Genomic DNA, 13,133 nt, shown 5'->3' with positions numbered 1-13,133 from the left:
CAGCCAACCATATTATGCCCACTTCCTCTCCCCTGGCTGCTGGTCTGTTTGGCACAGATAACTACTTCATGGATTTCTTTTGCAGATATCTCCACCCGCCTGCCTTTAAATCCTTGTGCTTTTCCTCCATCTTTTTTTCTCTCTCTCTCTCTCCCAATTGTCAGCTTTGTTTTACAAACAGAGCAGTGATACTGTCTCTCAGAGGCACACCTCTTCCCCTGCCCTAGCCGGCTGTCAGGCTGGATCTGCCGTGACAGTGGGCATGCTTGGTACACACCGGTGGACACGCACATATAGTGCACAAACACGCACCGACATGGAGCAATTCAGTGCCGCGTGCAAACACACATGCATGAATGTGAACACCGTGCAAACGATCAAAGCAGACGTAGCACACGCCGGCGCTCTGTTTGACCTCACCTTGACCTGACACACGACACCTCCCTCGCCCCCTCACGGCTAATAAAGCTCGACAGGTGTGTGTTTTTGTGAGTTTGTGTGTGCGTGCGTGCGTGCGCTTACAGTCATTCTGATGCATATTTTATATGAGGCTGCTGAGTGTATGAGTGAAACTGGGACATGAAGGAGGCCAGAATATACCCTGGTTAAATGTGGGTGTGTTTCTCTTCCAGCACTAGATGAATTTGTGTACTCATTCCATTACCTTTTTACTTTTTAACCATTTTTCTTTCCTTTCATTGCCTTATCATTCAGCCTCAGGGCTCATTCTGGAGGTCTGTCTATTAGCCACACTGACACACACGTACACGCACAGACAGATGTGCATTGCGCTGACAAAAGGGAGGCAAACAAACAGAGACCACCTCAGCCATTTGAGGACACTTTCTGTTTAATGTTATTTATAAACAGCTTTTGAGTCTGGCATTGTTTGATAACCACATACAAAACATTTGTGTTGCACAAATGAAGAGAGGAGAGGAAAAGAATAAAGAGATAGATGAGGGAAAGAGGGGAGCAACAAGGATGGAAGAGAAAAGAGCAAGGAAGGTGGAGAGGGAGGAAGAGAATAAGCAGACAGTCGGGGAGGGAGGGAGGAGGCGAGGGAGGGAAAGACAGAGGGAGGAATGGGAGGATAGAAAAGAATAGAGGAGGAGCAGGAGGGGGGCAGTGCAGTGTGCTGTTTATCTTGAATGAGTCAGCAAAACAAAAAAAGACAGAACTGGAAAAAAAAAAAAAATAGAATGATAGTAATCATATTAAATAAAAAATAAACTTCCAGCCCCTAGCTCCCTGTTTATTTTTTAGGGAACTACCGAGACACGATGGAGAGTTTCTCTTTTTTTTTTCTTTCTTCTCTTTTCTTTTCTTTTCTTTTTTCTTTCTGTTTTTTTTTTTTTTTTTTTCAAAAAAAGTCATCCTCACAGGAATAAACAGACACAATTTACATCACCTCTGGGTTCACAGCAGCACGAACAAGTTCACCAGTAGAGGTCTCTAATCCTACATGTCAGGAGAACGACACCAGCGACGGGCTTCTGTTCGTCCCCAACATTTAGATAGATAGACACGAAAAGGCGGGGCTCCGCAGGAAACACGCACAAGCCGGGTACAAATGTGGTCCCCGCTCTTGGATTCCCATCCAAACCACGCGTTGTTAGGCTGTCAGCGAACCATACGAATCATTTTTTGTGCTTTTTGTCAGCATGTCATGATTGTAGCTTTTCAGCTAGGTCATACTTTGCATACAGTGGCAGCTCCTGTTTAAAATATAACTTGTAATGCTAGAAGAATTAAAGAGACTTTTAGCATTTCTGGCTAGTTAAGGTTCCTGGACGGCCCGTGTGTATCTGTACAGGTTTCACAAGTTGTAAACGAGCACTTCAGACTTTGGGTGAATGACTCCGCGATAGTTCAGGTCTGAAGTCAAAACCTATACAGAATCTGTGGCGCTCTGCTCTGGGATTTGAACGCCCTGGACTGACAGGGGTTAGTAGTTTGCAGTGGGACAGGAAGGAAGGCTGTGAAGGTGATCAGGATTTATCAGGGGTGTGTGTGCTTGACCTGCTCCAGTTCATGCAGGGCACTGTGTCCCGTAGTCCTCTCTGTCCTTATTATTTCCTGAAGAAGACTCCCGAGCCTCAGAAAGGGCTCTTCTCAGGCGTAGCAGCATTAAAATCCAACTCTCCAATCAGGGCTTACATATGGCCAAGTCCATCTGTTTTGGAGTGCGCTAAACACACCAGAGAGGACAAATAAAGAAATTCCGTAGCAGTTTGTCGGTCCCTTTGCCCTGCGATGATCATCACAGATTCTCAACTGCCTCTGTTTTCCGCTATCAGCAATTGATTTTACCATTGCAGGAGATGTATTGCGGTGTTGTGGTGGTCATCAGTACTTCTCCCTGATTGTAGGGCTGTTTTTTTTTTATTTTCCAGCATTTGAAACCCTCCTGTGGCTATTTGGATTGAATCATCTCTGCTTGAAGGATACATTTTCTTTTCATTATCCTCCACGGCGTTTCAGGAGGAAAGTGCATAAGAGTTTCTGGGAGTCAGAAGGTTTGTGAGTGAGGCTCAGGGCTCAGCTTCTCCTTGGCCTCCATGAGTTGACCTTTCAGGCTTGTTGAGGCTTCTGTTTTGCAGCCAGCGAGGTCGAAGAGTGAATGAAACTGTCTGTTACCTCCTTGGTTTGTCCTCATTGGCCACTGGCTCTCATTAGGCACTCTTGCTCTCTAGTGTCGCTCTACCCGCATGGCTTTAGTTGTTTTTTTTTTGTTTTTTTTTTTTTTTTCTTTTAGTGGACACACACTCACACAGACAGTAACACAAAAACTCATTCACTCACTCGCTCATTTACACTACTGTGGCCAGTTGCCTCTTACGATAGGTTAGCTCTGAATGGCTTTTACGCTGATGGGTTGCAAGGATAAGGACAACAGGCACCTTTCAACAGGACTAGTTTGAAGAATTGTCAGTTATATAGATGTGTCACAACTCTAGTGGTGATTTTTAGAGTTCAGACTAGAAGCCAAGGATACAGATGTGCATTAACGTGGGTTCACCTTGCCGTGAGACATGTAAGTAAAACCACTTTATTAGTAGAAATGTAGTGATTATAGTTATTACTGCTGAAGCGATGATTCATTTTACTGCTTCTTGTTTTTGCAGTATTTTGTTTCTGGATCTTAAGGTGCTGTTGTGGTGAGCGGTGTGACAGTTATGAATGACTGTGCCTTTGTCTCAGCGTGAATGACAGATGGAGGGTACGCTGAGAGAACACTATTGTGTCAAGAGGGCTAAACATAGAGACTCAGCCTTGAACTGTTTTGATCCTTATCGTGCATTCTTCACGCTATTATTCCAGTAAATCACTGGCTTTTGATTCTATTTGGCTGTACAGTTTTTATAAGTACATAAATTCAGTGAAGCAATCGATGCCACAGAGACAAATGTAAAGTTTTCCTGTTGTTTCCCTTGGTGACATCATCAAAGCTATGGGCTCAATCATTTTCCCTGACTTCTATGTTTTGATTATGACTCGTAAAGTTTCCTGCCTTAATACTGCAGGGACACTTCGACAGTAGATATTTGATAATGTTCTTTATACACAGTCAGTTACACACACAGTTATGCACGCATGCCTCATTTCAAGAGCCAGGGCAGGGTGGTTCAGGAGAATGAATCATAAGGTTGCATCACCAGCACAAAAGTGTCAATCTCCTATCTCAGCGTAGGATCACAGAGATGAGTGACAGCAGCAGAGCTGATGGTAAACAGAAAATATAATCTGCAAGGTGTGACCCAGCTTTATTATTGGCTCTCTGGACCCCACTTGGTGGGCCGACAGAAGTTCTGGGGATGCACTTGTTCTTCCTTCTTGCAGTTGCAGATGGATCATATTTACCCCCATCTGGAGTATAGTCTTTCTCACCCTCCTCCCGTAGTACCTGCACCTCATTGAGACCCCCTTTTGCCTTGCGGCCCCGGCGGGTACAGTTTCTGCGGCCTCCCTTAGGTGGCCGTGGCAGGGGCGAGGGTGAAGGCAAGCTGTACTGGTCCCCATGTGGCAAGTACGGCCGCTGATGGTGGTTGTGATGGTTTCTGTGACGATTCAGGTGGTTCAAAGACTCTCCGTGCTCCAGCTCCCCACCTGGCACAGCACGTGCATGACCCTCGCCTGATAAGCAACTGGGCAGCTCCTCTTTCTTCACCATTTTCAGATCCTTCCCCGCAAGCTCTGGTGGTGAAACGCATATCAGTGAGGAGGTGGAACCTCTGAACCTCCGCAGCCAATCCCAGAGTGACAGGGCCTTGCAGTCACACTCCCAGGGGTTGTCGTTAAGTCGCAGGTACTCCAGGGCCGGCAGTAGAGTCAAGCTACCACCAGACAGCTCGGTTAGGGAGTTATTAAACAGATAAAGGGTGGTGAGGCGTCGCAGGTCGTGGAAAGCCTGGCGGTCAACCCACTGGATTCGGTTCTGGTGGAGAAGCAGGCGGTCTAAGACCCCCAGACCACGGAAAGTATTCTGGCGAAGGCTCCAAAGTCGATTACCATGCAGGAAGAGATGACTGAGGTTCAGCAGGTCGATGAACAGATCGTCCTCCAGGAACTCCAACTGGTTGTCCTGCGAGGATGGTGGAGGAAAGGTTAAAACAGAAGCTTAAAACACGGTGCCGTGCATTGCACTGAACATCACATCATTTTATGATTCATTTTACATTCACTCACTGCATTATGATATATTGTTGTTGTATAAACATTATGAATACTGTTGTAGCATTGATTTCAGTAACAGTATGCATATGTGGCTTATAGCTCTGTTCAGACCTCACACAAGAAACCAGTAATATCACATTAATAAGCATTATAGAACACAAAGATTTGTCTTATTACACAGAATACATTAACAAATTATCAAGGGAGTATGTGTTATTTTTTGATGTAGCATGGTTGGATATTCAGTGATCTATACAGTTTCCAGAAGGCATTAGCAAGAAAAAAAAAAACAGATGGAAATTATCGTCTTTGCTACGTTTCAGGTGGAGCACTGTGATTTACTCACAACTAGGTGCCATCTTCTGTATGTTTGACAAGATGTTGAACCAAACTGTAGATTACGTAAGTAAGCGGTCAAACATTCAAGCTGTAACCTTTACCCCCCTCACTCAGCATCAATATCAATTGATTTTCCAATGAATCATATGATTGGATGCCCCTTCCATATAGCAGAAGCTTGTCATAGCTCTTCATAAACCCACCATGTAATTAATGAAATCACATACTCCATCCTGGATTTCAATTCCTGTATTGTTTTTCTACTGTGGTTCACAGCAGAAGCTATATTACTTTAGTGGGAGGGCTGCCTTGCAGTATTTTCCCAGCACTCAGGATAACAGCTAACATTTGATCAGCATCCAATTCATAGGCAGTAAGTGCTGAGCCGGGCTGATGGACAGATTACACCATAATGCGATTGTGGCTGCAGATGCAATATACAGTAGAGATAAAAGGAGGTTATTATCCATGCACCTGTAGGTAGAGATACTGAAGATTATTGAGGCCTGCAAAGATCCCTGGAGGCAGGCTGATCAGGCCACAGTGGTATAGGTGCAGGGCGTGTAGCCTCCCCAGACCCAGGAAGGTGTCTGAGGCGATGGCCTTCAGGTGCCGATTGTCCCCAAGGTCGAGCTCCTCCAGGCGGTCAAAGCCGTGGAAGGTGGACGGCTGTATGTAGGAGATGTTGTTGGAGTAAAGCCACAACATGGTGGTGGTGGGCGAGAAGTGGCCGCGAAGCAGCCGCTGGATCTTGTTGTTCTGCAGGAAGACGCGCTCGCTCTGGGCGGGGATGCCCTCCGGCACGGCATGGAAGTTGTGGGCCTGGCAGGAGACGGTGCTAGGTGAAGTGTAGCAGATGCAGTGGCGAGGGCAGGGCAGAGAGAGATCCAGGCCACACAGCACCAAGAGTAACTCCACCCCACCATAACCTGAGAGAGGAGAGGAGAGGAGAGGAGAGGAGAGGAGGATGAAAATGGAACAAAGATACAAAGAGATGGAGGGAAAGAGAGCGTGAGAGAAAGACAAGCAGAATTAATTGAATTCATACAGCAGAGCTCCTGTTATCAGACGCATCTTAAACGAAAAACTCATTGCTCTCAGTTTACAAGGACAACAATGGGCATGGTTCAGTGCAGACAAATTACAACGCTGACACAAATCTCGTGCAAACACACACACACACACACACACACACACACACACACACACACACACACACACACACACACACAAGCGCACACCAAAATTCAGGGATTGTTTCGTTCGCCCATTCTCCACACGGATTTTTCAATCATTCCCAAACTGTTTACCACTTAACCTTAACCTTGCCTAGCATTTACTGTTATCTTCATCTTAAACGGTTTCAAAATCTAAACCCAGGGGACCATTTTTTCATGTTCTGCAAAAACCTTGAAAACCTTTAATACCAAGAGCCCCCCTCACCGCCACACTCAGATGCATAAAAACACTGCTCAGGTATACAAACACTTCTTGGAGCAGAGTTTGTGCGGTCTTGTGTTTTTTTTTTTTTTTTTATCATGCTGTAGTATGATTGTCACAGAGCAACACGCATTTTTATTTATGTGTTCCTTGAACAAATCTTGATGATACGGCACACGCAGACACACACAGCATCCTGTCACACACTGCACAGTGTTATATCCTTTGGTTATCCTCTCAAGGCGACAGAAAATCGATGCTTCTCCTGCTTACAAGTGAACACGCACCACACCTGTAATACATTCCCACAATAAGGGAAACTGAGAAAAAGAGATAGAGGGAGAGAGGGGGAGGAGGAGGAGGAGGAGGAGGAGGATGAAGCGGGAATCATCTGCAGCATGCCTGTGAAGTGGATATTACTTTTTGTTTTCAGATTCCCCTTGTCCTTGTTCATTTGATTTTTTTTTCTGCCTTGGATCATTCCAGTGTTTGATGTATAGTGGGGCTGGGGGGGGTGGGGGGGGTGAAGAAAAAGTGATGAGGGTGGAGAAATGCTGATCTGGGAAGTAATTCCCAAACAGAGAGCGGGAGATACGACACAATATGAACATCACGTACTGACATCTGTCCAACCTTGTGTGTCAGTGTGTTTGTGACAGATGTGATGGACAGATGTCAGGATGACCAGGACACTGCTGCTCTGTAAAGAACAGCATGTTCTGAAATGTTAGTGGAGGACAGATCTGTATTATCCTGTGCGGTACACATGTGCCTGCACTGTATAGCTCTGCACACTTGCGTAAGAATGAACCCACAAGTGCCGCCATGTGTTTGAGTGCGTTTGTCTGAATGTCTTTCAATATGTGTTTGATTTTAACTGAAACATATTGTGAGAGCAGTGTGCCTCTTGAATTTGACAAGGCTGACCTTTTCATCCCCCCAAAAACAAAAAACAACAACAAGGAAAAAAAAAGCCCACCTAACACACCATGGCTGCCATCACAGCAGCCCATCATCTGTCCTGTTGTACCAACAACAAATCAATACTGTGCAATCATCTTTAATACTGAATGAATTCAAAAAACAAACTTTATCTTATGATGTATGATTGAAACAATAAAACATACTTTTATTACTTACTGAAAACATCATTAAAAACCCTCTATTTTGCCAGTGTAGCTCTGTCAATGGCAATGCCAATCACAAATATTGCCATCCATCCAGTCCAGGCAGACAGATCTCAACATGTACTGCATATAAATTTAGTACAGACATTCATGATCCCGAGAACATGAACCTTAATTTATTTACTCCTCTGACTTTTCCCTTCAGTGCCACCAGAAGGTTGATATTTGTGGTTTTGAATGACATGTCTATCCATCTACTGGATGGATTCAGTATTTCAGTTTGTCCAGATCTTTGGTTTATAACCAAATGCCTGCAAAACTAATGACATTGTGACAAATGTTAGCACACCAACACGCTAAGCTAAGATGTAACCATGGTAAACATTATACCTGCTAATAATCAGCATTGTCGTTTAACTTAAAAGCACCTCTGCAGTCTCACACAGCTGCTCTCAGTTATCTACAAGACTAAGATACATTAATCATAATATTATAGACATGTTAATATACAGTGTGCCATTTTATCATTTTATGTTCATAATTAGCCAGTGTACAAACTTAAATCATCAACTAACTGTCAGTAGGATTATGGGAAAAATACTGGCCCCATTTTCATGAAACTTGCTGTAAAGGTAAAACATGGGCAAAGAAAGAAACTGCGCTTCTAGTTGACAGTAATATTTTTTACGTGTTTGACAACCCTATGACTCTGTCTGCTTCTGCCTTCACGTCTTCACAGCTGTGTCAGGTGAAATATTTACATTTGCACATTACATTAAATCAAATGGAAATCAAACAGAGACTAATTTTATTCACATTTTCATTCAGTTTAACGAGACGTTTTGATTTAAACAGTTCGGCCACGTCACATGCATCTGTATCGATAGGCCCGCTGATGGGTTGAAGGAGGGTTGCATAATAAATATTTAACAGTGATCAATTCACATTTATTATTGATGCTTCTTTACAGCGTTTCACGTGCAACCCTCTGCCTCCCTCGTCTCCCTTTTCTCTCTCTCTTCCCCGATCCTCTTCCTTAAACTGTTATCTGTTTCACACAGATTTTTTTTTTCCCTCAGTCTGCCCACAGGTTTGATTGGTCAAACAGTATTGTTATAAGCTGGAATATACAGTGAGCATTCAGTCCCGCTGGGCATCAAAGTGATTTTATCTCTCTATTCTTTCCTCCTCTTCTCTACTCCTCTCCTTTATCTGTTCATCTGTGTTGCCCTTTGCTTCATGCTTCTCTGCCTCCTTTCTCCAGAGCGTTTACATTTCCCTTCCTCCACAGCTTTATCTTCATATGCTGCTCTGCCCCGCCTGCTGCGTGTGTTAATTAGGTATAAAGCTGCTATTTGCTGCTTATGTATACGCGTGTAAAAATGTGATTCATACATGCACGTTCAAATGTATGTGTGACTTTTTGTCCCTGCGCTCCTCAGTGAGAATAACTTCACAGCACTTGACTGAGCTGTATTTTCTTGGATTGAACAGAAGCCTGTTTTAACCTTTTGCCTCAGGTTTTATTAGATGCTTTGAGCTTAAAGATGTTATTATCAAAATGACATGACAGTGACATTTAGCTCCTTGTTTAACATCTTAAGGTCATCATATCTTGGTGAAGTACGCTTGTACATGTGACTAGACCGGGTTCTGGAAATGAGGTATCACAGTCATTTTCTGTGTTCAAACGTCAACCGCGTCACGAATGGCAATTGTGACTTGTCAGCTGTTAGCGTAAGTTTGTGATGTTCCACTCATGGATCGGGTGCTCCCACTGGTCCCGTTCTTTATTTATTTATATTACATTCAAATTGTCTTCAGTACAAGTCTGCTTGACGTGTACTTCTGATAGTGCTTGGAGCATTAGTTTGCATTTCCAATCGCTTTTGCGTCCTCGCTGCCGTCTGTTTACCCCTGCAGTCTTTCTTTTTTTTTTTCTTTTTGTATTTTCATCATCAGCGCTTTATATCTTTATTTTCCTTCATCCTCCCCTTTGCCTCTTTCATTCTTTCCATTATTATATCCTCTATCTATCTGCTATTAAACCCTACTTGTGTAGCTATACATTTCTTGCCCATCTGAGAGAAATGTGTGCAGATGTGTGTACATCTCCACTTGCAGATTAACTGTGGGTGTTTTAAAGTTTACAGATTGAGAGACTCAAGTTATGATATTAGATGGAAAAACCGCTGACTGCCATATGGCTTTGACACCTGGGGCATCAAATCTCCAACCAGCCTCCAGTCATTTTATTTATTTATCATGTGCCTCGTAAAACATGGAATTATCTCTGTTCACTTGTAGTGTTAGCCTGCTTTTGATAGTGAGGCTGCAAAAGAGAAAAAAAAAAATGGTTTGCAGTTGGAGGTTTCAATAGTGTGAGCATTTAGATAATGCATAAGCTGTTCTAAGCAAAATCTCCAATCCTGCACCAACAACAAATTCTTGATACCTTGTGTTCCAGCGTTAAAAACATGTTTTCATACACCTTAACTCCAAGTCAGCACATCCTTGGATTTTACTACTGATTTTTCGACTGTCAGCTCCACAGCACTGGTGCAGCCTGGAACACGTACATAAATACACAACTAATTGCGAAAGAGCAATTAGCCGAGGCATCAAGGTGGCATTAAGCCAAGCCTCAAACCTGTAACGGCTCCCAGAAAGGAGCATCAAGGTACATAAAAATGTGTTTCACCAGTAATTCTTCATGAAGCATTTCCCCATATACTGCTGTTAAATAGGAAAATGAATGAGTGCGAGTTTCCATTAAAGCAATTGGCGCCTGGTATGAATCTCTGGTGAAGAGGTGTAATGTTTTAAAGCTCATTTGATACCTAACACCTTCTTAAGATTGAAATATTTTTCAGTGGTTTTGTCAGCCAGGTGCTCTGTTGAACAAAGATGGAGAGTGGTATGTGGGCTGCAGCTTAATTGTCTTATGTTTGCTTGTGCTAAATCATTTCCAAATTTGATTACATGAACGTGGGAAAAGTGAAAAGGGAGCAATCAAAGACGTACTTTTCATCTAACATGTGTAAAAGAGCTGAACGGTAATGCTTTACAATTAAATTAGTAAAATTCACAGCCACTACATACACATACATACATACATACATATAGCAGACGGACACCGAACGGCAAGTAATTGTTGATCATGTCGTTCCAAAACCATGGGCATTAATTTGCTGCTATGTAGCTCAGACACTGATCATGAACCACAGTGTCTGCAGTGTGAGTCCAACCAGAGACCTCTGCCGAGTCTCTCTCTCTCTCTCATTTCCTGTCGTCTCTCCACTGTCTGTAATACAGGCTTAAAATGCCACAAAAATACTTTAAAAAAATAATCTGCTGCTACCAAATAACAGCCTCCAATCTTCTGGAAAAGCCTTTCATATGATTTTTGAACCTGGCTGCAGGGATTTGCATTCGTGAGATCAAACACTGATGTTGAGTGATAAGGTCAGCGTTAATCCCAAAGGTGTTGGATCGTGTTGAGGTCCGAGGTCACGGCTCTGTGCATGCCCGGACTGCACAGCAAACTGGGAAAACCAATTTTTTATGGACGTGGCTTTGTGTACGAGCGTATCGCGATGATGATGATGATGCAGGGAATCGCCTTCCCTGAATTGTCAAAAAATTGGAAAATTGGAAGCACGTTATTGTCTGAAAATTGAACTGATGTTAAAAAATTTCTCAGAAATCAGCATAAATATTGAGAAAAAGCTAATAATATCACTACATGCGATGTTAGGAACCAAACCAAAGTTGTTAGCCTTAACATTTTGCCATCACCACAACTGGACCCATGAAGGAGAGACCGCTAAGCTACCTAAACCCCTCCTTTGTATAATGCAGGACGAACACAACACTAACACACCAAGAGTAAAGTCCAGCAGGAATCACTGCTAAGGTTAGAAAGCTAGGCTAACAGCTTGTATCCTCTTTTGAGAAATGAAAAGCTTAACATCACTGTATGCTAGAGGGGTGTCCACATACTTTTGGGCACACTGTGTAGCTCTGCTCTCAGTAAGGTAATGGATTACTGTCTACTGCACCGCACAGTCAAAGATGTTAAACTGCATCCTAATCATCACACGGGTGATGATGTCCTTTTGTCCTTTTGTACACACGCATTGCTTTCACTTCATCCCAGTAATTGTCCATTTCAGCAAGTGGTGCCTTTTTAATCAAAACTCTCTCTCTCTCTCTCTCTCTCTCTCTCTCTCTCTCTCTCTCTCGTGCTCTCCCTTGCTCGCTCTGTCTCTGCGTCAGTTTCCTGCTGGTTGTTTGTCTAAATTCTCATCTTAGTTTCCCCGGTTAGATATTTGCTGAGAGCTTCATCAAGCACAGCCAGGGTTCAATTACAAGAGCCATCTCCCTCTTCTGTCTCTCTCCCTTCCTTCCACACCAGTCATAATATGCACACAAAAAAACGCACACACACACACACAAACACACACACACACCCATACACAGAAAAGAAAAAGGGGGAAAAAAAAAACACATAAGCACATACACATGCTGCTTGTCAGGCCATCATCACAACCACCTCCCAACTACAACTTGGCATCTGGAGGAGACACCTGTCACTCATTCTGGCAAACACAAGGAGAACGTGGGGAATGTAAAAGAGGGAGGGGAAAGGAGAGCAGGAATGCCAGGGAGGGGAGGAATGGGCAATATCATACTCAAAGGGAATGAGGAGCTCTTAAAACATGAAAGCAGAGGCAAGGGAAGAGAGGCACAGCGTGGCGGTGTGGGAGGGAAAGAGAGCAGAGCGAGGGAGACTGTAGCTAAAAAAGGATGATGGGGATGACAGGGATCTACTGCAAAGCGTAGACCATTATATAGGTAGGTGTGTAAATGTCTGTCTGCTCCGCACAGAACACAACTGTGACTTCCGATGAATTGCCAGCTAAATCTATGACCTTCTGCGAGGTGAGTCCGATAAACACTTGCAAATTGATTACACATAACACACATGCGTACTCACTTGAAGAAGAAAACATTTCGTCACGCTCAAACGCTTTTTCCTGTGCATCCAGGTGCACAGGCACACACACGCACACACACACACTCAAACACACACATGTATGCACGCTGGCCGCAGGCGCATACACCCACATGCAGACACAGATAATCAACCTTAATTAAGCAGCAGTGGCAGGATTTAACCAGAGAAAACATACAATTTTTTTTTTCCAAAAAGCAAGAGCTAAACAGAGTGAAAAAGGAGAGGAATAAGAGTGGAATTTACAAAAATGGCGAGAAGGCAGGGAGTGAGAGAGGGGCGCAGAAGGGACGACGTCGAGCTCAGACACTCAATATAGATGCTGCTCCTCTCTTGTTGGTGGTTGATTTAGCTTAGCATAATCCCAAAGATCATTTAGCGTTGCTCATTCAAATGGTGATAAATCTCTGGCAGAGTTAATGAGAGATTTAAATGGCGTCATTGCCTCAAAGACACAGCTGAAATATCTCTGCACTATATAATCCTCCCCTCTCATGTAATATAGTACATAACCATTACATCCATCTTCATAT

The 13,133-nt window shown here is 43.5% G+C and overlaps 1 protein-coding gene across 1 annotated transcript in view; it reads right to left on the bottom strand.

Moving 5' to 3' along the window:
* Nucleotides 1-828: 828 nt before the first annotated feature.
* The window catches only part of rtn4rl1a (reticulon 4 receptor-like 1a), an 86,179-nt gene continuing 73,874 nt past the window's right edge, over nucleotides 829-13,133 (bottom strand). The window contains exons 2-3 of the mRNA XM_076751168.1: nucleotides 5,491-5,945; nucleotides 829-4,585 (exon numbers count right to left, since the gene is read on the bottom strand). Of these exons, the coding sequence (XP_076607283.1) occupies nucleotides 3,686-4,585; nucleotides 5,491-5,945 (1,355 nt within the window). The 3' untranslated portion in view covers nucleotides 829-3,685. The remainder of the gene's footprint in view (nucleotides 4,586-5,490; nucleotides 5,946-13,133) is intronic.

This window comes from Chaetodon auriga, chromosome 15 (assembly GCF_051107435.1).
Source record: "Chaetodon auriga isolate fChaAug3 chromosome 15, fChaAug3.hap1, whole genome shotgun sequence".
Classification (NCBI taxonomy): Eukaryota; Metazoa; Chordata; class Actinopteri; order Chaetodontiformes; family Chaetodontidae; genus Chaetodon; species Chaetodon auriga.
This window is presented reverse-complemented; position numbering and strand designations above follow the sequence as displayed.